Source organism: Pleurodeles waltl, chromosome 4_1, assembly GCF_031143425.1.
Source record: "Pleurodeles waltl isolate 20211129_DDA chromosome 4_1, aPleWal1.hap1.20221129, whole genome shotgun sequence".
Classification (NCBI taxonomy): domain Eukaryota; kingdom Metazoa; phylum Chordata; class Amphibia; order Caudata; family Salamandridae; genus Pleurodeles; species Pleurodeles waltl.
In genome coordinates this window covers 103,516,593-103,542,905 of record NC_090442.1, presented here as the reverse complement: position 1 = coordinate 103,542,905, position 26,313 = coordinate 103,516,593, and the positions used below count along the sequence as shown (strand labels likewise).

At 46.4% G+C, this 26,313-nt stretch overlaps 1 protein-coding gene across 1 annotated transcript in view; it reads left to right on the top strand.

The window, feature by feature from the left end:
* The first annotated feature begins 9,318 nt into the window (after positions 1 to 9,318).
* The window catches only part of LOC138287064 (olfactory receptor 5AP2-like), a 29,209-nt gene continuing 12,214 nt past the window's right edge, over positions 9,319 to 26,313 (top strand). The window contains exon 1 of the mRNA XM_069227423.1: positions 9,319 to 9,884. Within this exon, the coding sequence (XP_069083524.1) occupies positions 9,319 to 9,884 (566 nt within the window). The remainder of the gene's footprint in view (positions 9,885 to 26,313) is intronic.

Sequence of the window (26,313 nt, the reverse complement as noted above, 5' to 3'; positions counted from 1 at the left end):
TTAGTCTCCCTGCCCATACCAAAAATTAATGGGTCCTTGTGTAAGATAACTGGTGCTCATTTAAAGCGCTCCAATACCTTCCGGTCCAGTCCACGCTATATAAAACCGCAAAAAAAATCAACAAAGAAAACTACTGTGCATTTATCAATTACGCCTTTTTGAAGGCCTGAGTCTCAGGATTTGTACCATAATTCATGTAACACATCTCATAGGGCTCCTGGTTTTATGGTATTTCTTTTATTAACAGTTCCATCTGTGTTTATCCATATTTATTTTTTGGTCATCTTATTGGTATTTATCCATTTTTATTTTGTGTTCTGAGAATAAATGGAGTCAAAACATTGAATATGTCCATACTTGCTTAACTGCAGGTGGATGCATGTAGCATTTTAGCAAATTAAGCAGCCACATATCACAAAACTCTGCACCCAGACGTACATATTAGTGTTGAACAACACATTTATTCAACATATGTCTATATGTAAGTAAATATCATCCTGCTTTTTTTTTTAACTCCCTATATAATCTATCTGCTCAGCTTTTGCCTCGTATTCATGAAAAACAGCATGGAGAGTCTCTTACAAGAAGCACAATTGTCAGTATATTTTACTGCTTTTAAAAATAAATACATACAGGAAACACATTGTGTTCTGTCTGTATACATCTGTAAACAATAGTAAAAACGGAAAACTGGGAGCCTTACACACATGTACTCATCCTTATTAGGCATGTGCAGTCTCCACATCTGGTTTTACAGAGAACACGATTTTTGCTGGATGATAAATATAAAAAGTTACTCATTTAGCTATTTATTTCTAGGAATTTTCATATTGTAATGGTTCAACATGCAATCTGTTTCTTTATAAAATAATATCAGTGGCAACAGCTAAACGTCTCTCTTTAAGATTATATGAGTAATTGCCTGATACATAGGTCATTATCTGTGGGATTATGTTTGGTTGCCTGATAGATACCTTCACAAGCTGAAGTAAACTTATTGTTATATGATTAGTTGCTCAAATATGATTTCCTTAACTATGCTAGATGAAGAGTAGAATGGGTGAAGGTGGCAAGTTTAAGGTACGAACGAGCAACTTCGAGTACTTTTATATCATGCACAGCAATTTGAGGATCTCTGAAGGTGTGCTGAATCAATTTTATTTTGATAAATGGGCCAAGCCTAATTAGTATAAAGGTGACTGTCTGAAATGCCAGAAGTTAGGTACCACTAGAAATATCTAGGGTCTGCTTTAGCATTGGTGGCATTGGTGGCACCTAGTGCAGCAATCTTTGTTGGCACCCTCACACACACCTCCCCCTTCAATGACCTCCTTCTTCATCAATTCCCTCACTATCACATATCTTCATGTTACACGTTGTGCTTTGCACTCCATCAAAACAAAGCCTAGACACTCACAGATCTCTCCATCAGGTGCACTGACCACCAGTTATCATGCCCTTATTATCGACTGAATAATTCCAGGCACACAAAGATTTCTTCCGGCTGGCTTTATCTAACCTCAGTCTGTCATGCAAAGGCTCCCCCACGAGCTTGATGCTTGGTGCAGTCTCACTGGTCACACTGCCATAATGCCAGCACTGGTTGTATGATTCTCAATTACCTTTATTAATCAAATTTTAGTATTCCATATTAAGTAAATTATCTTTCAAAATTATAGTAATATGGGGCATTTCACCAGGTGTAGTTTTGTATATGGATTTCAAGGATGAGTCAAGTCGGTGCCAAATTTGGGAAAATCACTGTTGATATTGTATACTTCAATAGTTTCTATAAATGTAAGCAACCATATGCATATTGAGAGCAATGTATGCTGTGATTGATCGGCTAAGCAAAATGATGAAATTGAGATAAGCATTGTATTTAAATAATGTTATCTTTTTGTTGTTACTTTACCAGGGGTGTAGCTCAGTGAGGGTGTTTGTGGTGTTACACCCCCTAAGAAAATGTATTCTGTACTGAATGGCTGGATACAAGTGCTTTCAGTCTGGTAATATGAGTGTCTGCCAGATTTCATCTGAGATTTTTACATGCCCACACTGACAAAAACACACACACTCTCGCTCTATCGTTTGAAGGCCTTAAAAGATGTTGATTAGTTTGAAAACTATTGTGTTTTAAGTACCCCTAACATTTCACAGTCCTCTCTCATTACACTGTTCCTTAGGCCTCCTTTGTTAGACCTGACAGCCTTAGGGTGGTCATCTCCCAACCTTTTGCCTGCCTCCCTCCATTTTTCTGACACTGTTTTTACTTGTTTTAGGACTCTGTTCACATTACCACTGCCAACCACTGCTATAGTGCATATATTCCCTTCCTTAAACATGGTAAGATTGGTTCATTCCCAAATGGCATAATTGATTTACTTGTAAGTCCCTAGTAAAGTGCACTACATGTGCATAGGGCCTGTAAATTGAATGCTACTAGTGGCCCTGCAGCAATGGTTGTGCCATCAACATAAGTAGCCCCTTAACCATGTCTCAGGCCTGCTATTGCAAGGCATGTGTGTGCAGTTTCAAGTACTTGCCAGGCCTTAAACTCCCCTGTTTCTACATATAAGTCACCCCTAAGGTAGGCCTTAGGTAACCTATAGGTTAGGGTGCTATGTAGGTAAAAGGCAGGGCATGTAAATGTGTGTTTTATATGTCCCGGTAGTGGAAAACTCCTAAATGCATTTTTCACCACTGTGAGGCCTGCTCCTTTCATTGTATAGCATTAGAACTATCCTCATATACTGTTTGAGTGGTAGATTCTGATCAGAAAGGGGTAACCAGGTCATATTTAGTATGGTCAGAATGGTAATAGAAAATCCTGCTCATTGGTGAGGTTGGATTTTATATTACTATTTTAGAAATGCCACTTTTAGAAAGTGAGCATTTCTCTGCACTTAAAATCTATCTGTGCCTTACAGTCTGTCTCCTATATATGTCCGGACTGGGATGGTTGACACCTTCCTTGTGCATTTCACCCAGACAACCACAAACACAGGACACTCAGCCACACCTGCACTCATCTGCATACTGAATGGGTGTTCCTGGGCTGGAAGGGTGGAAGGCCTGACACTTACATTTCAAAGGCTAGTGGCCTGCCCTCACACAGTGGACTGCCAAACCCCCTACTGGGAACCTGGCAGACAGACCTGTACTGAAAGGGGAACTTGTGCACTTCAAAATCACTATTTGAAGTCTCCCTAACTTCAAAGGCATTTTAGGGTCTATAAGCTTGGTCTCGGATTACATCAACTCAGACACTTCTTGACCTGAACCTGCAACCTGTCAAGAGGAACTGCCTGGCTGCCCAAAGAACTTATCTGGACTGCTTTGCTGAGAAAGACTGCTGCCCTTCTGTTGCCCTGATGCCCTGCTGACCTACAACTTTGCTGAGAAGGGCTCTATAAGGGCTTGGATTGAGCTTGCCTCCTGTTTTCTGAAGTCACAGGGCCAAAAATACTTAATCTCTGCAGGAAACTCCTTGTGCGTGAAAAATCAATGCACAGCCTGCCAGAAACGATGCACAGCCTGCCTTGCGAGCAACAAATCACTGCACAGCCGAACTGAAATGACCCAGCCCGGCTTCCCGAGTGGAAATTCAATGCAGCGCCTTCCTTGCGACAGAAAATTCGACACACAGCCCTACCAGATCGACACAATGCCTCTGACTTCTTCCAGTGCGCCCAGGATTTCCCCGTATTGTCACTGGGCATTAAAAAGATCCCAGCATCGCAGTAAGGAACCAAGACTGCGCACTGAAAAACAACACAAACCCCTTGCAGCGTGGAAAGAAGCGACGCATCGTCTATGCTGCATCAGAAAATCTGACGCACACCTTATTTTTCCACGTATCACCTCATCTACGGTCTCCGTGCATGTTATTTTTTTACACAGACCAAGTACTTTTTGTAATAAAGAAACAACTGTTGAGTTCTAACATTTAAGACCCTTTATAAACCTGCAAAAGTGATATTTCAACTAGTGCTTATTTAATCTCTATTGTTTTTACCTTATTTTATTCAGATAAATATCAACAATTTTTCTACACCTGTGTGGTGTATTTTTGTGGTTTTATTTCACTATGTTACCCTATGATGTATTGCACAATACTTTACACATTGCCTTCTAAGTTAGGCCTGACTGCTCAGTGCCAAGCTATCAGAGGGTGGGCACAGGATAATTTGGATTGAGTGTGACTTACCCTGGCTAGGATTGGGGTTTCTATTTGGACAACTAGACCCCATTTCTAACACCATTCATGACCAGCTTCTTATATAATGCATTTTAAGAAGATGTACTAGTGTGATTGTTGGGAAATCTTAATTGCGCAACACCCCAAATCATATTGACCAAGCTATGCCCCTGTACTTTACTGCATTAATTAGTATACCAATCTAAATAAAATAATTAAACTGAAAAAATAATATAATACATTTGAGATCAAATGGCTACATATGGAAAGCCACAGAGCTTTTCACAGTGAGCATAATACAATAGAAACAGGAAAATATACAGCAACAGATTGCATTATATTTATTACATAAGCTGAGTTTAATGGGTATATGTGCTAAGGTTTTGCACCATCTTTGTGTCACAAAAGTGGTACATAATCCTTTTTTTCAATTTACTTTTCAGCCCAAAGTGTGTCTTGCACTGGATATTCACTTCAAAGTACCACAAAACAGAGCATCAACGGGGCATTCCATAGGTGGTATGAGGGCCTTACCATGTAACAACCCATGATTTTTGATGCAAAACCCTACCTACTAAAAGAAATAAAAGGTGTTTTGCACAAAAAAAACCTTTGAAATGGGTACATTTGAGGAGCAATGCTTTTATTCTTAATTTATTTTCCGACTTTGCATGTGTGCTGTGCTGTACACAAAATATACAATGTAAGCATAGTATTTTGTACTGAAAGGGTAGACTTCCAGTACAAAGCAATGCTAGACTCACACAAACACCTTTGCACTCTGGTGCAAAGGTGTGGGCATAGCAGTCAGCAGTCTAACTGTGCACTGGCACTAGGGGGAGAGAGAGAGGAGCAGAGTGCCGTATCTCTTTAGATGTGGCACTGTCCTGCTCTCTCTTTCTCATGCAACTCAGCACAGCATTTTTGGCTGCTGCTATGTATTGTTGATAATTTAGTAAATAGACCCTTACATTGGTTGGACCATTAACTGGAGAGTAGTGACAAGGAAAGACATGTGGATATGACTGAATCACAGATTTGATGGCCAAGTCAGAGAGAAATGTCCAGGGATGCCAGAATATCTACAACAGATTGCTAGATATTGGGACCAAGATTAATACACCTGCAGTGCAGCGCTGAGTGAAAATCAGAGTCTCGATGTAGCACTGGTGATAAAAACCATCGTAGAGCACCGGATAGAGTTGTGCCTTCATAATGTCATCGCTTGAATGTGCACTGTTAAATCATTTTAACACAATGTTGCGCTGCAGCATAAATGCAGCCCAGCAGCCCCTTGTGCGAGAATATTTTCTTGAGATGCACCATCCAGTTCAAAGTCTGACCACTTGTGGCTCCACAGTTTAATTTGATTTTCGGCAGTGTAGTAACGTTCAAATGTAGCACATAGCATGCAGAGAACACAGTGAGCTCAGAGAGCCCGGAGAGAGCAGGAGTAACGGCTGGCTACCAGGACCGAGGACCCGGACCCAGAAGAGGTGTTCATGGCCAACGGTTGATTTCTGTAATTTCCCCCCTTGCGATACCACTATCGACACCTTCACCCCTCACTTCCCGTCTTTACCATCTCCCGCCGCCACCCAGGTGGGCCCCAAGAGTGACGCAACAGCCGACATTCATGAGCCACAGGACGCCAACAGAGACAGGCTCCCCAGCAGCTCCACTGAGCTCCACAGAGCCAGCAGATCTAGCAGAGAAGGACCACTGGCAGTGGTAACAGCAGCAACCTTAGCAGTGAGCAGTGAGTGCAGTGAGAGGTGAGTGCAGTGAGCGGGGAGGATGGTGGGGGATCCGCAGTGCCACCGCAAGCCTGGGGTAAGCTTTGGACCCAGTATCACAGAGTCATAGAGGAACTGAGGAACACAGGCAGGACTGAAGAGAACACATTGAGCATCAGTGGTTCTGAGTGGCACCCTTCTATCCACCTTCCATGCCCTCCAACTGGGCCAAGCTTCACACTCTGTCTTAAACTCAGACTCTGTTGGTTTCCTGGTCTTCCTGGTCTACTTGGGCTGTGATCCCCAGCCTCCAAGCCCTTAAGCCAAGGCCACAAGCTCTACCCAGTGCGCTCATGCCCCTCCACTCCCGACCACTGGCAATGGTTACAATGAGGTAGGTGAGGCGGCGCAGTCCCAGACCACACATGGCACTCAATACCACACTTAAACCATGCCAGAGGAGCCAGAGGATGTGATCTGATCTTCAAGTCTTCCAGATCTCCAATTACAACCACACTCCTGGCTGCATGCTCATGCCCCTACATTCTTCCCCGCAGTGTGTGCTGTAGGCTTGCAGCCTTAGAGGCCTGATGACGCAGCTAACCACCAGGACTAGGCTCTAAGACCTTTGGCACATAACCACAGATTTAACGGGAGCAGCTGAGAGTGACAAAGCATAAATGCTATAGCGAGAGTCTTGTGAGGTATCTAGCCCCTTTGTAGTATCTTCTCCAGCACTGCCAAAAAGGAAATATAATATGCGCCAGCAAGGGATCGGAGACTGCTCGACCCCTGCAATCCATGAGGAGGGGGCAAGTGCCCCATTGCCCTTGTCCACCAGGGCACTTGAAGCAACAGCAGAGACCACCTAGGACATCCAGCCTTACAAGACTGCCCTTATGGAAAGGGCTCTATAATCCGATTCCATTGCAAACAACCAGTGGAGGGATCAGGACGTGCCTATTAAGGGCTACATGCACTGGGGTTTCAAGACAATCAAGACAATCAATCCAAAAACCCAGTGTCCAGTTCTGCTAAAGGCATTGTTCTGGCAGAGGCACCCTCAGGGAATGCCAAAGCAAAAATATCACTCTCATGCCCTGCATTTACAACAGATCATCTCGACCCCTACATCACCAGTGAATACACATTCCATGCATGGTCCACAACATCACTACTTCAGAATAGTGAGACCAGCATCACGGGAGACAAAGTTGCCCAGCTATCAAACTCACTAGTAGTCAGCTCCCCCATACTGGTGGTTTGAAATCGATTGCACCAGATGACGACTATCACCCAAGTCGTTCATGAGTTTGAGCAGTCTCTTGGACAACCGCATCCAGTAGCAGCAGCAAATTACTCTGAGTCATCTCAAAACCCTGAGGAAGAATCAAAACCTGTGCCTACCTACCTGGGAAGGGCTAGTTTCACAGACCAGAAACTTGGGGCCCTGTCTGAACACTTCCTCAATAACATAGAGGAGCAGATTGACAGAACATTCAGCCTCACCTCAACAGCGATTAGGCCCCCTGGAAGGGACAAGGGTGTATTAACATCTAGGTAGTCCACAAAAACACTCGAGCTGGCGGCGATCAAAGCCCCACAGGACACAATGGCAAGGGCTCTCCTCTGGCAGTCAAACAAGATGGAGTTGCAACTTGAACTGATTCAGTCCCTGGCACCTCACCTACTCGATATTGGAGCACAGGTAACACTTCTGGAGAGTCACTTCACTGCGACAAAGAAGAGGTCTCAATGCCCATGGTCCCCAATCATAGACAAGATGAGCTCCCTACCTAAGATTCTGCTTGATCTGATCAGCACAGTTAAGGCATGCAAGGTGCGATGAGACCCCAGTAACTACTTCTTGCTTCCAAATGAGCCATGCAAATCAAGGCTTAGACACCGCAGCACCAGCACCAGATAACCCTCCTCAGCAATCTCAGAAGGCCAAGTGCTTAGCTCCAGAAATTCTCTCTACCATTGTCTACTCGCCACAAGAAACCTAGGCTGGACAAGGGCAATCCTGACTTGGGGAATGTGTTAGAGCTTCCCTGTACAAAGCAAGGAAACAGATGCTCTTAAGAGTGACAAGTTGGAATCAGGCATTGAAGCATTTCTCAATTATCAAGGAAACACAACAAAAACTAGCAACTTCGCCGCAAAGCCCCATCAAGCTTCGACTACTGGCCTTTCAAGGAGAGTAAAGAAAAGGCTAAATAAGCAAGCCTGGAAACAAAGAAGTCAAAGCAGAATGGCCAAGAGACCCAAAATAAATACTGCATTCGAAGCCCATGAAGGTGGCCGCTCAGCAAAGCTATTCCCAATCTTTTTGCAATGAACAACATTAAAAGGTCAACTTGAAGAACAAGCAGCAGAGTCGCTGCCAGTTTCCCCCAGGAGGGAGGGGGAATCCACAGTCATCACGCAATCCCCACCATCAGACATAGCCAGGTCAACTCAGTTGGGTCAATCTTAAGAACATTCAGCTGTGACACTGTGGGCCCTTGCCAGGAGGCTAGAGACAGCGGAACCAACAGAGTTTACCACACCACCTGACATTGTCTTCAGAGGAGCCGCAGAGACACTAGGAAGCCTGGGTGACCAGAAAACATCTCTGGATGAGGGTAACTAAGGCATAGGGGCCCGTCCCAAAGCAAGACCAGTAAGGATGACAACAGCTCCTCTTAGTGAGGAGGGTTTAGGGGAGTTTTCAAGCCCTCATAGCGCAAAGGTATTTCATCCTGCCCCAAAAGCAGCGTGTTGGGTCTGTAGGATCATCCACCAACATGAACAGCTGTGAGTTAACCCACAGTCCAGTGGCATACTCAACTCATCATTTCCTTTCCGTTGTGAATGCCTCCTCACAGCATAGTGCTGCCAGCACTTTACTGGGGGCTCGGGAGGCCCCGCTGCCTGTCAGACAGGCATCTGAATCAGCAGAACAGGTGTCACTCAAACTAACCTTTATACTTCGCCATACTTCAAAAGGTCCCATAGACATCTTAAATAAGGGGGAACCTATTACAGCTCATTACCAAAGTGCCAGCACTCAGGCACATCACCTCGGAGGACATGGATTGGGTCAGGTTTGAGCCACCCTTTCTAAATGCCACTAGTGAAATCACAAAAACAACTTGGAAAAGTGCAGTTCAGAGATCTGCAGTATGGGCAGTAAGAGAGGCCTTTGCAGAATAGGGCATTGATTTATACATTGCGCCTCCCGTCAAATACCCATTTGTTTTATTAAACATGCGCATTAGGGAAATGTGGAAAACTGTTTTAGGAGGCTCAAGCACAGGGATGAATCATTGTCCCCCACTAGGGAGGCCTCGTAGGCCCTTACAACAGTTTGCTCACAAAAAAGAACAGAGATGCTCCATGCCTCACATTCACGTCCACAAAGCATGTGGAGGGAACTGGATGGCCCGAGTCATTGGTCCTAGTACTAAGCGGGGCGTGGAGCATTTCTCTCGGCGATCACTTAAATCCCTGCCAATTCTGTCATGGAACCTGGCAGGTCTCAGGAGCATCAGGGGTACCAGGGAAGCATGGTCACATTCAAATTCCAACTACATTATCTGCATGCAAGAAACCTGGAAATGCGCTCCATCTCACTTGCCAGGCTACTACGAGATCTTCCTGCCACCTACTCACCCAAGTTTCTTTGGACGCCCCTCCAGAGGCTTATCCATCTTCATCAAGCACGCAGTCTGCCTGGCGGCCACTGAACTTCCAATCAACAGCAAAATGGCTCAAGTCGTTTCCATTTGCGATGTGAACATTGACCGGGAAACAGTTGGCCTGATATTGATCAACTGCTACATAAGTGCTTCAAAAAAACTAAAGTCAGCTTTAATCCTTGAACTCCTGGAGATTCTGAAATGCGCCATCTTCAGCCACCCTGGAAATGAAATAGTCATGTTGGGAGACTTCAATGTTACTAGGTTAGGCAACAAATCAGAGGTCACTGCCCAGGCTACAGTCCGCCAATTAATACAAAACTGCCTGACAACCTTTAAATTATCATCTACACGCCAAGAAAGCATGACAAAACTGAAGGTCTATGCCTTTCCTCCCACTTTCAAGGCTGGCTCAATGATTGACTATGGCCCTCATTATGACTTTGGGGATCTTTTTCAAAGACCGCCAAAACCACGGGCACCAGAAGACCGCTAGTGCTGGCGGTCTTCCACCCACCATATTATGAGTACTGCCACATTTTGGGTGGAAATCCTGCAGTAGTCATGCTGGCGGAGTTGCATAGGCGGTTCCACCACTGGCCTCGCCCCACCAGAAGGACTCCATCAGCCGTATTACGACCAATAATACGGCCTGGCGGTGTCCTGATGGCTGGGTGCTGCCGGTGGTGGAAGCACCTGTTCCTGTTCCCTGACAGACGATCTCCTCACCGGATAAGGTAAGTGGGGCGTCTGGCAGTGGAAGGGGGAGGTAGGGTGGGGGGGTTGTGTGTGCGTGTATGAGTGGGTATTTGTCTGTGTGTGTGTGTATACATGTTTGCGTGTGTGTATGCATGTTTTCTGCATGTGTGTATGGGTGTTTGCGTGTGTGTATATGTTTTTGCCTGCCTGTGTGTATGGGTATTTGTATGGGTGTGTGCATGCATGGTTGAATACGAGTATGAGTGCTGAAGTGAATGCAAGTATGAATGTTGCAGTAAATGATAGTATGAATGTTGCAGTAAGTGCATTATGGATGCATGTGAATGAATGCCTGTATGTCAGTGTTGGTGAATGAGTGTATGTGGGGTGTGTGTGGGTGTCTGTGTGCGTGTGCATGTATGTGGGGAGGGGAGGGGGTGGAGTGTCATGGTACCTGAAAGGGGTGTGGGGAGTGCTGTACCTGAAGGACGGTGAGGGTTTGGGGAGGCGAGTGCTGTACCTTAAGTGGGGGGGTGGAGGGTTCTGGTATGGAAGGGTGGTGGGGGGGCATTGTGCTTGCTGAGGGGGGTTAGGCAGTCATCTGCCAGTGGCAGGGAAGAAATTCCCTGTCACTGGTAGCCTTTCTGCCAGGGTTTTCGTGGCGGTGCCACTGCCGCAGAAACCCTGGTGGAAAGCCAGCTTAAAATACCACCAGTGGTCTTCAGTGGACCGCTGGGTCAGATATGCTATTCTCCGGCCTGGCGGGTCTGACCTCCCTGGTGGTCTGAACGGGGATGTGGAGGGTTTGCAGAGGCCAACCAGCCAGACTCATAATGTGACAGTCTTCACCGCCAGCCTATCGGCGGTGAGACCACCACCCTGGCCCAATGAGGACCTATGTGTTTCTCTCACAAAAAAATCACTCGGAGGCTCACCTATTTTGAAGTCACCGATAGGGCAGAGATCTACCAAAACCCGCTTAAGTGTGTCGTAGACCCAGAAGTCCCAGCAGCGGAAACCCACACCACGGTAGGGGCATCAATGGGCACAGGGAAGGGGCACTTGGTAAGAAGAATCAAATGGAGACCAGAGCATTCAACCAGCATAGCCTCCTGGTTAAAAACTCATTCCCTGGAGCCCCAGTCGAGCTTTAAATGTTGGGAGAAGTCAGTGGTCAATCTAATCTCCTTGCTGCAAGACAAACCTCGAAGCACTCATCCATCTCGTCCTGCCACAAGAAGGGGGCACCACAACTAGCTAAAGCAGTGCCCAAGCTAAGCCTGGCGCTCCGCAGAGCTTTGCGCAAGCACAAACAAAAACCCACAAATGAAACAGCGGCTCAGATAGCTAATAGCAAAGGAATTCTCAAGAAACAAATATAGGAATGCAAGATGGAAAAAGATCAGAAAGAATGGTAAACCCTATTTCAGTTACTAAAGATCTCAAATCATGCCCACTTCTGGGAGCACATACATAAGTTAAAGATGGGCAACGCTTCCAGGGAGACTGGTGTTGCAGAGCCCGCATGGGTTACTCATGTCACAAAATTTGACTTGGTCACTCAACTAGTGTCTGGTCTGGCTAGCAATAGGCTTGGGAAGACCCAGAACATACCCTCCCCCCATTGCAAAGCGCTCTTCTCGACAGCGGAAGAAAGCCCAGAGATCAGCCAGTTGCCTCCAATGAGGCAATAGGTGTGGAACCGGTCTATTTTTTCTATCAGCGTAATAGAAAACACTATAAAGAGCATAAGGAAGGATGGACTCCCTGGGCGAAACAGTTTACCAGCTTTCCTGTTCAAAGAATCTCCATTGGGCTGGGCAGAGAGGCTATACCAGCTCTTTAATAGTGCGTTTCAGCAGGCTACATTCCCAGACTCCTTGAGAGGGTCCATACTATGCCCAATCTATAAAAAGGTAGATCACACAGTTGTATCAAATTATTGTCTAATAGGTTTCCTGGACATGAAGGCGAAAATCTATGTAACTGGAAGACTGGGCCCAGGAGTGTCAAATCTTGCCATTTTTTTCAATCTGGCTTCAGACCTGGTACCTTGACAGTGGACAACTTCGTGGTGCTCTCATACTTCCTGCAGCAAGCAGTTACTAACAATTTCCTGCCTTTATTCTGCTGCTTCATGGATTACAGCGTGGTTTTCGACAGGGTGGATCATGAAATCCTATGGAGGAAGCTGTCAGCATGGGGTATTCCCACACAGCTTCTAAGAGCTATCAGTGCACTGTACACTCACACATTGGTCTGAGTTACAACCAGCCCAGGCACCATGTCTCAGAAAATAGCAACTAACAGAGGCCTAAAACAGGGTTGCGTTCTGGCCCCACTGCTGTTTAACATGTACACAGCCGACTTAGGGTCACACCTGCAGACCAGCAGTTTGGTTTCACCAAAGATCGGCTCCACAAACCTACAAACCATTCAAAATGCTGAATATATCGTGATAATGTATTGCACAAAAGCCAGTTTATAGTGGGCTTTAAATGCACTGAATACATTCAACATAGCCAACCAGGTTCAAGTAAACCAGGATAAAACAAAATTCCTTATATTTGGAAAATATAAAAACAAAAGATCACTACCTGGCAGCTTGGAAATGCAATTTGCTTGGTGTGTGGTTCACCGAATAAAGCTCGGCCGGGAGCCAAAAAGGCGCCATTAGGAACAAAGCTCTGCAGTAACATACAGGATCTCCCAAATAAACAATCAACTAAGAAGTGTGTTGGTGATGAAGCAGAAAATGAAGGTTTTGATTTATTAACGCTTAAACGTAGTGCTGCAATAATCATGTGTGACTTTAACCGAACTAATAAAGATTGTACGGGGACAAAATGTGCCCTTAGAGTAGTTTGCCAACATTTATAAGCGTGCTTTATATAACGTGATGTATTAGAATTGCACTAATCCGACATAATCATAAACGTGTGCTACGATTTGCTTGCTTGAAATGTTTTAGCTTAGCATTACTTTAGCGGAGGCTTTGGCCTAGTTGCCTGGTCTCACGGTTTAGATGCTCGTATTTTTCCAATGTGCTATTAAACGTGTATTTTTGCTTGAAGCTGTACTTTTCCACTGAGATTGTTCACATGCTTATCTTAAAGTTTCGTGCCAGCCTGGCATATTTTCTCTTTACTCCAAGGTCGATTTGCAGGTGCGGACAATGGAGGCTCTGAAAGTGAGCTAATTGGTATAAAATGTTGCAACTTGCGTACCCATCTCCAAGGATAATGTATGCTTAAGTAAAAGCTTGAGAACTGTCGTTTTTGATTGGACAATTTGAAGCTAACCTATGAACCCTCCAATGGAAGATCCTACTGGATTTGAACTGTTGTCTATAAAAACCAGGTGCACGAGAAGAAAGTGGCCATTACCCGGACATCATAGCCATCATTGCTTTTTGCAGCCATTACCAGCTCGATACCCGCCATTTTGCAGACTTCGTAGCTATTATGGCCCACTTTGCTGCGACGCCATTTTGAGAGACTTTGATGCTTTCTCTAATCGAGAGAAAGAGACTTTAAATGATTCTGGCCCTAGAGACTTTAACTTTGATCCCTTTGCATGAAGTAGTAGTTTTACCTTGCCGCCGTGAGGCAATTGCCCCGTCCACCCCTGCCCCTTTGCCCCGTCCCATGCTGATCGAAACGGTACCCATGCAGACTGAGAAACGGTACCTGTGAGACGAAGACTTCCTTGAATGCTGATCGTAATTGGTAAATATGAAAGGAAAATTGTAAAATTGCATTGTGTTTCTTTTAGGTAACCAACTGCTGATTTTGATAAGAGCCCTAGTTAGGAGTTTTCTAAATTAATGTTACTAAATTGTTTTTGCATGAAGTCCCACATGCCGATGCTAATTTGAGGTTAGATGAGGATTCCTTTTGTTGCACGATGCAATTTGAGACCTTGTTATGCTGACTAAATGTATGCAATTAGTTCATTACAGATTATAGTATTAGTGATTTGCATTGCTATTATCGAATGCCTTGTGATTCAAATGCTGCATAGATTGCACTTGTTTCGCCGCTATGGACAGCTATTAATGTTCATTTACGTTTATCATTTGGTGTTGAGACACATTTATATTGTGCTAGCTTTGTTAATATAGGGAAATAAATTTACTAACTTTGCAATAAACTGGTGTGGTTATTCCTGACTGAAAGGTCAGGGTTCGCCGAAATGTATTCTGGATTAATTGTTAAGTGTTATGTTGATCAAGGTATTGCTTATGTTCGTTATTGATTATTGATTTGATTAAGGTGACCGATTAAGAGTGCAGAGAGTCCCACTTAGTCAAAAGATTCATCGACCTAAAGAGCGTCCGAATACAGGTAAAATTACTAGTACGGACCGCTCTATCAGTAGATGGTAGCAGAGGACGGTTTCGTCTTTTGGGACCCTGTACTCCTAGAGTACATGGTGTTGAATTAACGGTTACGCATTTTGAGACCCCACTCGAGAAGTTGAATTAGATTTTTCTTGGATAAAACTGATTGACAGAATGATGATGGGCTAGGTCCACCGCGACTTTCCCGGGATCTCGGAGCTTGCGAATGGAGAGAACGGAGGTGTGGAAACAGCGTTGGCGGTACTAGTGATGGTATGAGTGAAGTTAGGGTTTTGCGCTTGCACAGCTTATTGCCGCAGGGTGTGTGAAAAGGTTGCGAGGATTTTTCTTTTTAGAGGATAGCGGAGGTGCGACTCCGAGTGTAGAAGTAGAGAAGTCGTCGAACTTCATAGAAATAGCGGAGGTGCGACTCCGAGTGTGAGAGTAGGGAAGTCGTCGAACTTCATGTGCGTGTGGCGCTTTGTGCATAAAAAGGTCCACGTGGTTGTTGTTGTTGAGACGGGCCCTGCGAGGTCAAGAGACTCCGGAGTATGTTGATCCATGTTGTGGTCTGGGCGGTTTAGTAGGTAGATCGGGCGTGGTCAACGAATCGGTACGTGTGTTAAGGGAGTGAAAGAAACTTCGACTTCGGGCTTTGACAAGATTCTAAGTGCACTAGAATAGATCATTGACAAGTTGAGAGTAGGTCTGCGGGTCAGATTTGCTTGCGAATGTGGGGACCGAGAAAGACGGAATAGCGGCCGAGGCTAGTGAAAAGTCCCTAAGGTCCTGAAGCGACTGTGTTACCCTTCCTGTAGTAAACCGACAGATCTGTTTTATTTTTTTGGTAGCTCGCGATACATGCAAAAAGTTGTTACGAAAAGAGGTGAGTGAAGGAGGACTAGCCGCGAGGCTTTGTCAGCCGCAGTGTGTGTGAGTGTGACGTCACTAGGAGCCGCGCTGGGATAGGTTGGTTGGAGAGAAGTGTCGCGCACGGATTGGACGCAGTCCGTGGGACTCGTTTGGAAGGGGAAAGGCAAGTGAAGAGTATTCCGGGAATTAAAGTCACCTATTGATTACAAACTTTGTGAAATAAAAGACGAGAAAATGAAATTCTTTAAAGCATTTAGGAGTGCGATGAAGGGGGAGTCTTACATTAAAGCGAGCGTAGGAGAGGAGACGCCGCCCGAGGGTACACCAGCTTACATTGTAATGGAAGAGAAGGGGGTAGCTCCGTGCCTTTGGCTGAAGCAATGGCACAAGTTGACAGAGAAACATGGGAGCGTAGCATTCCCGATCCATGGGACATTCAATATAAGGATCCTAGAGAATTTGAGATTCACGATGTACGACATGAAGGTGCCTCCAAGGCTAGCACAGTTTGAGGCTCTAGCGATTTGGGAACTAATGGCCAGACAGCAGCAGCAAAATAAGTTCGAGAACAGGATATGGAAAGTAGAAAAGACACTAGCGGACGCTAGGTGGGATAATACACAGAAGGTGTGGAGGTCAGATGTATTGCAGGGGATAAAATTGTTTCCGGCAATTACTAAGGAAGAAGAGGAGACAGGTAAGAAAGCTACCTGTAAGACAGACAGGAAGTGTTCCAAGGATAGAGAGGACGAGGAACAGTTGAGAAGAGAAGAGGAGTTAGAGGATGAGGAGTTAATAATGCAATTGCTGAACGACCGTCCACCACCTTATGCAGAGAGTGGACAAGGTCCAAGTACCAGTTCTGCCCCTCCAGCACTGGTACAGAACAGTGAAACTCAGAGTTCAGGAGCAGCATCGGGATCTAAGGACCCGAGTTTACTGTTCACCCCGCAGATACCGCAGGTTAAGAGAATATATCCAGATGTGCCCATGTTGAAACCAGCAGAAAATTATCAGCCACAGATGCCAGGGTACTACAGCAGTGACAACAGTGGAGGGATGATTATAGATCCAACCGTAAGAGGAGTACAGAATGGTCACAAACTCTATCATTGGCCACCCCAATACTGAGGGTAACCAAGGCAACACTACTTCCCACCCTGCAGTATGGTAACATGGCATATCCTGGTTCCCTAGAAGCCACCCTAGAACAAGTCCACTGCAGGGCGTATCTAAGAGTTTTCAACAACCAAAGTATATCCGACAGTCACGGCTCAGATTGGAACTGGGCCTTGTGTCACAGAAGCTAGACTGCCAAGCAGTGTCATTAAATATTATATTAGGCTTAGGAAGGCAAACTTGCATTCACTAAAACATTACTTGTGAATCATCTTTGAAACTCCTGGTAACCCCTGGTACACAGAGCTAAGCAAAGCTCTGAATACCTTCGAAATGGGCAACTCCATCCAGCTGACAGACATTGTGGCATTTAGCGCTTGGAAAAACATAATCAACAGAAGGAAATCTCAAAGGAGCAAGATTTACTGTCAGTTAACTCACCATTATCAGTGCCAGTTTTAAATGACTCCTACTTGATCAGCGCTCCTCAGCCATACCTTTTAGAATCAAACACTGCAGGAACTCGACATCAGATCCTTTATGTACAAAGTCTAGCCTTACCAATTAAGGACTTTAACCCCTCTTGTCCGGCACAGAGGTAGCCTGTAGATTCTGCCCCTTCCAACACAAACGTTGGCTACACCTCCTTTGTTGCTGCCCGTTGCTAGCCGTTCATAGGAGACAATTAATCAAACCAGTAGCTTTGGTCTTGGGGGCGCGCACTTGCATTGAGACATCTAACATCTGCTTCTCACTCTTGACAGCCTGGGCCTTGGCTAGATGCACAAAATATGTTACAACACTCAGGTCACTGCTATCCCAGTAAGTGGGGGCAGCCAGCCTAGAGCACAAAGGATCAACGGACGTCTAAGCACCATTAGATGAATTCTGAGTAAATTATTAATCTGCAGTTGAAAATTACTTGCACAAGCTCTTTATTGATAAAATGGTATCTTAATGTGGCTACATTTTAATTTCAAATTTAATGTATTTATTCCATTTGTAATAGTTTTAATTAACTAAAAAAGAAAGATTACCATTACGGTATTCGAATTTCAGTCAATGCCACGTCAGGCTTTTTTAGTAAACTTAACATGTGTCACATTGTTCCAACCCTAGAGTGCCTCTTTTTCATAAATTATTGGTGGGTTGATAGTTACACTGCAAAACAATTCTGGTCCTGGATTCATGCCAACTTTTGGTGCATATTTCTTTTTTTGCATCACCATTTCTTACACAACTGTGTATGCAAACATATACTAAATGTGTGCCTAACTGCAAAATGCTTATGAAGCTAGAAGTATTTTATTTCTTTACGACTTCCAGCAGGGTGGACAGTACACTTTCATCCATGTGACAGGTGGATGTTAAGCACAGTTTATGTGGCATTGTTGTATTTCCATTCTGGTTCAGTTTGGCCAAGGAAGCGACATGACTACATCCTCAGCAAATGTACCTAACTTAGAAGCAGGGACTTCTTATAATCATCAGAAAACTAGGTAAAAACCACATTTATAATATAGATTACACAAAGTAACGATTGATAGTAATGCTGATTACTGAAATGTTCACAGTTATTTGGTTCCATAGAAAACATTGCATACCTGCATATTTTTTTCTAAATCTTTATAGGATGGAGATGTGTGGTGAGAGCAGATTGCAAATTGATTCCAATGTTAATGTTGGCCCATAGGGTTATATGCGTGCAGTTATTGTATGTCATGCATGGCATGTTACAAAATGTTCATAGGACAGGGATGGGTGCGTGGGGCAAGTGTGACAATGCTGGCCATCCCAGGAGTCTCCTGATGATCTCCTAAGGAAGGGGGCAAGTGTGATTCTTCATCGTCATGTCTAAAAGTAAAAGCACAGGCAGCCTTGGACTCATCTACCTCTCTGTGAGTAGTCGGTGGACCAGTCTGCTGCAGTGCAATATGTGTGCTCACAGCAGCTGATGTATGCATTATCTACTTAGTGTCTGTAAAGACAGGAGTTACAAAGAGTAAGGAAAAATCAGTGAAGTGCTTCAGTAGGAGTGGGGGTTTGAGGGATGCAATAAACAGGTTGAAAGGAAATGGCTCAGTTTTACTTAGGAGTCAGGACTTTCTTCTTGGACATAGAAAAATAATTTTTACACAGGAAGAAGGCCCAGAAAAAGTCACAAAGACTGAACAGTGAAAGGGAAAATCATGCAGTTGCCAAGATAGTATCTGACAATAACACCAACTAGTGAGGGGAAATTTGTGGACTTGGGTATGGCTTAAGGTCCACGCTAATAATCACAAATGGATAACGTTATGGCAAGTCTACCGATCACACGTGCAGATTAAGATGGTTGCTGGTGGAGTCCTAGTGTTGCATATAAACAGGGTTTGCCCATCTAACCCAACATTACCTGGGCAACAACTATACTGAAAAGAAAAAGAAGGTAATGTAGGAACCGATCACACTTAAGAAAATTCTTCTACCGTGAAGACATTGAATTAGTATGATGTATAAATCAAATAACATATTTATTTATCAGTTTCCTGTTTGCCAGCTCAAAACCCACTACTTAAATTGCTCATGCCTGGAGACATACATAGACAAAAGTATGCTATCCAAAAAATATAACGTAATGAATAAAAAGCTTATCTAGGGTCTTCCATCACTTCTGTACATTCAGGGCCTCATTTCGACCCTGGCGGCCGGCAGTAAGCTGGCGGTGTTAGGCTGGCGGTGTTCCCGCCAGCTGTTATGACCGTGGCGCAATAGCCACGGCCATACACCCGGCCCCTCCACTATACCGCCAGGCTTTTGCCTGGTGGTCACAATCCACTGCAGTCTTGGGAATTATGAGTCCCCGACTGCCAGCTTGGCCACGGCGGTAAACACCGCCATGGAAAGGCTGGCAGTTAGGAGGATTTAGGGTGCCCCTCGGGGCCCCTGCACTGCCCATGCACTTGCATGGGCAGTGCAGGGGCCCCCAGGTATAGCCCCATTGCGAATTTCGGGCAGTGAACGAGTATAACGAGCCGGCAGCAATGATGATGTGACTTTACAGCTGGGCCAGCGGATGGTAACACTGTTACCGATTGTTGACCCAGCGGAAAAGTCATAACAGGGAGCCAGAAATACCGCCAGCACGGTATTCTGGCTCCCGCAGCCTCAGCGGTCTTTTTAAATGACCGCCAAGGTTGTAATGAGGGCCTCTGTGACTTTTCACAATTTAAATACAGATTAGGATGATTGCTGGTGGTGTCCTTGTGGGCATTATTTGTTGCTGAAAAGCACGTCTATGAATTAAACTAGCCCATGATTGCTACCAAACATAGCCAATATTTTTGAAAGATTTAATTGCAATGCAATTTGCGATCAACAGCAGTAAACGATTAATGAAACATCTGAATTAAATAAAATAGTTGCATATGAAGTATTTACAGCTGGAAAATCCAGAAACATTGAAGAAGCATTGGAAGTGATAGTTAAAAACGTTGAACAGCCAATGAAACAATTTGATTGTCACTTAAATCAACAGAAGATAGCGGCCTTAACAAGTCTTACATTTGCAGCTTTAAAAAAAACTGATGTAATTATTATTCCTGCATTATCAATAGTTTGTATGAGATATAGATAATATGTTCTAAGACTTTGTTTAACATTTTGCAGACACTGCACATCATTTTTTATTTTTGTGGAGTGATCCAATGGCTCCCTATTTGTAGGATTAAGATATAGAGTGGTATGAATCCCACTTAGGATTTCTTTTTGTCTACATTGGTATTGAAATCCAGCTAGAGCTGTCTACTTGGAGTGTGTGAATCTTGGACCGAATTCACATCTCTATAAACCAAGGATAGAAATAAGTTATTTGGATAAGATATTACCTTTATTGTCTTGCAAATTAGTAGTTTGTGACTACATAGGTTGCGTTCATATAATGTAGCTAGCGGTGGTAAATCATATTTACTAATGGTTGAGGCAATTATGTTGTCTATATTCAACAAAATGGTTCACTAGCAGTGATTTCGGAAAAGATCATGGGCCTCATTTATGAGGCCTGTGGCGTAGGGCAGCACTGTCAGTGCCATGCTACACCACCCTACACCACTTGGGAAAGGGCAGAAATTCTATCCCCCTCCCCTGCGCTGGCACACAAATTGCTGCCTAGTGCCAACGCAGGCACCCTTGCACCATGGTGCAAGGATACCTGCGTTGCGTGGATGAATGCTTTTGTGTAGGAAGAGACACCTTCCTGCACAAAAACAATCACAAGAGGTGTTTTCCTCTTTCTATTAGTGTTACATTCTACATCCTCCCATGAGGAAAATAATTGGAAGTTATAAAGATATTCCCCCTTTTGCGTCATTCTTACGCCACCCCTGAGGTAGAGTAGGAATCTTACACATTACTGGACTTTTAAATCTAGGAATGCATCAGATTCCTTCAGGTTCCATGGGTGTTGCATGGAAACACCCTGAGCAACACCCATGGAACACCACTTTCACGCAATGTTATCCATGAAAAGGGTCCATGGTTACAAGGCCAAGAAAAGCCATGTAAGGTGGCTTTATGTGGCCTTGTAAATATGGGCTGGCACTTTGCGCCACCGAAGAATAAACTCTGGTGGCTATTTGTGCCGCTAAGGCCTCGTAAATCAGGCCCTGTATTCTTTTGGCTTCCTTTTGCCGCCACATAGCAATCGCCATGCTATATTAAGATTTTAGGGAAGTTAATCCTAGTTCTATTTGTATACAGTTATGTGTGGTTGATTGGTTTTCTAAAAATATAATAATGTTGACATTTGATAATCTGTGGTTGAAAACTCAGTGAACAATAGAGCACAACCAAAGTCAATTTTGAGTTAGCTGCATTAACTGCCTGAACCATAGCTCTTCCTCCATGTGTGATAGAGAATTGCTTTTACACCGCTGCAACCTTTTCACATTTACTCCTGAGTATCTGAAGATGTTGCCACTTTCAACTTTAACAAATTATTATTTCTTGATAAGGATATAAATCAACCGGCTCAACTGATCCATTGTCTATTTTGCAGTTGTAACATTTAGCTATGCTGCTGAAGTTAACAGTCTAATTTTTGTGGATGCGTGTATTATATTGGTTGGGGAAGTTAAGTTGATGTTGGCGGCCAAGTAGTGTTTTGCGTATTTTAACAAGGTAATCTGAAGAAAGTAAATAAGGGATGTTCTGTTATACCAGGCTTGGCGGGAAGCTTTGCCAAGAATCAACACATTCTGGTAAATAGAGAAAATAGTAATTGTGCTAGTACGCATCCTTGTTTCAGACAGTTTGCTGTTAGAATTCTTGGTTTTAGACCACACCGTCTATAAAACATCTTTCTACAGTATTTCTTATGAGCAAACTAAGAGTCAACTAATGTTGTTTATGATGGCCTAAATTCTGTTTGATTGAATCTTATTAAGTTTTCATGTTCAGCCTATTCCCCTAGTTTTGCTGTAGAAACATACTTTGCAAATAATTTGCCATCTGCATCCAAGAGAGCTATTAATCAATAGTTGTTTGGTTCACAACTTGGCCCCTTTTGGTAAAGTGGCTTAATTTTTTATCTTATGCAGGACATGGGAATTTGCCATGATTCCAGAATGATAGTTTACAAATATGCTAGTAGTTTGCTCCAAAGAAGAGAATGTTGATTAAAGACCAGGGGCCCAAATCACAAAGGTAAATTTGGACCAAATGTTTAAGTTTCGACCAAAAGTGTAAGTTTAGACCAAAGTCTAACTTTACTTGTAGACTTTTGGTCTAACTATGCACTTTTGGTCTAAGTTAGACCAAAAGTGTAAACCTAGACCAATACTCTAACTTTACTTATAGTAAAGTTAGACTTTTGGTCTAAGACAGAGCTCGGAGGAGAACCACACTGAGGACAGAGACTAGGAATTGCACATGCCCCTCTAATCTACCTATCACACCTATAATAACAAGAGGTGAGATGGGACCCTTAAGTCGAAGAGTTCTGTTGTGTTAGAGTTGAGGTCTTAACATATTTTACAGGCCGCATTTGCCTGGAGAAGTCCCTGGAGATGTAAGGTTACCCCAGTGCGATGCACAGACCCATTCCCTCACCTTTCTTATGCCCTCTTGTTTAGGCAGTGCACACCTATGGGTGTGCCTCTTAGGGAGGGCAGAAGACTCATCCCCTGAGTCGCCAGGGTACCTGTCTCCCAGAACCAAAGTGAGCCTGCTGCATGAGAACCATAAAAATCTGTATGGATGTGTCACCCGAGACTGAAAGCGTGCTCAATGAACTGCGACCTATGGTCACGGACTCTAGACGCTAGGCCCATACCCTGCTTGGTCGCCCCACTCACTGCTGCCGCTCCTGCCTGCCTTTGCCGCCTCCTGCCTGCAGATTCCTTCGCTCGCTCGCTGCTCCTGGGATTTCCCGCCGCTGCCTCCCTGCGGCCCCGCCCCCCTGTGATTCCATTCGCCGGACCGCTCCCGCCACCCAGCTGCTCCTCCCTCCCGGCTCCTTACTTATGACGCCCCCAGAGCGACCGCGCAGCGGACGCGCGCAGCGGGAGCTCCGACTGAGCGCCGAAGGTGCGCCAAAGGTAAGCCCGTCTGCGCCCGTCTGCGCCTGGACCGCGCCCAGCGCCAGACCCCCTGGTCCTCGCCAGCACACCCTGCACAGCTACGATGCCAGAACCCTCCACGCACTCAACGCCGGCCGAAACACCGCCTGCTACCGAGCCACCCCGAGACGCACCCACGGACCCTTCACCTGCCTGACCTGCCGCTTCACCAGCCTACGACCCAACACTGCACCTACTAAACCGAGCCCCAGCAACAAACACCTGATGTGCATCCTGCTCAACACCCGCTCCGTTCACAGGCATGCCGTCGAACTCTGGAACCTCCTCGACTCGACAGCACCAGACATCGCCTTCCTGACAGAAACCTGGATGAACGCCTCCTCAGCACCCGACGTCGCCATCGCCGTCCCAGAAGGCTACAAAATCACCAGGAGGGACCGCGTCAACCAGACAGGAGGAGGCATCGCCATCATCCACAAGAACACCATCCGCATCACGACCAACTCTGATGACACCTTCACCTCCGCCGAACACCTCCACTTCCAGATACACACCAACCCCAAGACCACGCTCAGAGGCACCCTCATCTACAGACCACCGGGACCACGCACACAGTTCAGCGAAGACATCACAGACTTCGTCAGCCCCCACGCCATCAATTCCACCGACTACATCCTCCTGGGGGACCTCAACTTCCACCTGGAGGACGACAAGGACCGCAACACCACTGCTCTACTGGACAACCTGGCCAACCTCGGACTCAAGCAACTGGTAACCACCCCTACACACCACGCCGGACACACGCTTGACCCAGTCTTCTCATCCAGCAAATATGTCACCTTCAGCCACTCCACCAATCTCCAGTGGACTGACCACAGCTGCGTCCACTTCAGCTTCAGTAAAACGACGACCCACCACCACCCTCAACAAACCCCCCGCAGGAGCTGGAACAAGATCACCGGCGACCAGCTCACCACCTTCCTCAGCCAGAACCCCCCCACCAGCTCAACGGACCCCAACGAAGCCGCCAACAACCTCACACAGTGGATCACCAACTGCGCAGACGCCCTCGCACCACTGAAGAAGAACCCCCCCAGCAGACGCAGCAGCAAGAAAGCCTCCTGGTTCACCGACGAGCTCATCACCTCCAAGAAGAACTGCCGCTCCCTGGAGAACACCTGGCGCACCAACCAGACCACAGACAACATGACGGCCCTCAAACACGCCACCCGCAAACACCACCAACTGATCCGCGCCACAAAGAAGACAGCCTTCAAGGAACGACTGGACAACAACACCCACAACAGCAAGGAACTCTTCAGCATCGTCAAAGAGCTCTCCAACCCCGACGCCGGAAACAATGACATCACTCCCTCGCAAGACCTCTGCGACTCCCTCGCAGCCTTCTTCCACGACAAGATCGCCATCATTCACAACAGCTTCGGCCCACCAACCACAAACCCCACCACCGAACCGATGCCCCCCACCGCCACCCTCCGCACCTGGACCCCAGTCAGCACCGAAGACACAACACGCACAATGAACACCATCCACTCCGGATCCCCTACGGACCCCTGCCCACACCACATCTTCAACACGGCTGACCACATCATCGCACCCCACCTCCGTGACATCGTCAACGCCTCCTTCAACACCGCCACCTTCCCGGAGTGCTGGAAACACGCCGAGATCAGTGCCCTGCTGAAGAAACCAACTGCAGACCCCTCCGACCTCAAGAACTACCGCCCCATCTCGCTCCTCCCGTTTCCTGCCAAAGTCATCGAGAAGACCGTCAACAGACAGCTAGCTGCCTTCCTCGAGACCAACGGATCCCTCGACCACTCGCAATCCGGCTTCCGAGCCAACCACAGCACGGAGACCGCCCTCATCGCAGCCACAGACGACATCAGATCCCTAATGGACAATGGGGAAACTGCGGCCCTCATCCTCCTGGACCTCTCCGCAGCGTTCGACACTGTCTGCCACCGCACCCTGGTACAGCGCCTGAACAACACCGGCATCCAGGGGAAGGCCCTGGAGTGGATCGCCTCATTCCTCGCCGGAAGAACCCAGAGAGTCCGCCTCCCCCCGTTCCGGTCAGCGGCCACCGAAGTCATCTGCGGAGTTCCACAAGGGTCATCGCTCAGCCCCACCCTCTTCAACGTCTATATGAGCCCCCTCGCAACCATCGCACGTCAACACAACCTCAAGATCATCACCTACGCCGACGACACCCAGCTGATCCTCTCCCTCACCAGCGACCCGGACGCCGCCAGAGCCAGCCTACACGAAGGGATGAAAGACGTCGCCGAATGGATGAAGAACAGCCGCCTGAAACTGAACTCAGACAAGACGGAGGTCCTCATCCTGGGATCATCACCATCCGCCTGGGACGACTCCTGGTGGCCCCCCGCCCTGGGAGCCACCCCCAAGCCAACGGACCACGCTCGCAACCTAGGCTTCATCCTGGACTCCTCCCTCTCGATGACCAGACAAGTCAACGCCGTCTCATCTTCATGCTTCAACACCCTGCGCATGCTTCGAAAGATCTTCCGGTGGATCCCCACCGAGACCAGGAAGACGGTCACCCAGGCCCTCGTCACCAGTCGGCTGGACTACGGGAACGCCCTCTACGCCGGCACCGCCGCCAAACTCCAGAAGAAACTCCAACGGATCCAGAACGCCTCAGCACGACTCATCCTGGACATCCCCCGACACAGCCACATCTCCGAACACCTGAGAGGCCTGCACTGGCTCCCCGTCAACAAAAGAATCACGTTCCGACTCCTCACCCACGCACACAAGGCCCTCCACGACCTGGGCCCCAAGTTCCTCAACAGCCGCCTGACCTTCCACAAGCCCACCCGCCAGCTCCGCTCCGCCAGCCTCGCTCTCGCCACCGTCCCCCGCATCCGCAGAGCCACCGCCGGAGGAAGATCCTTCTCCTACCTGGCAGCCAAGACATGGAACTCCCTCCCCATCCACCTCCGGACAACGCAAGACCATCTCGCCTTCAGGAAGCAACTCAAGACCTGGCTGTTCGAGCAGTAGCGTTTCCCCCCCCCCCCCAGCGCCTTGAGACCCTCCGGGTGAGCAGTGCGCT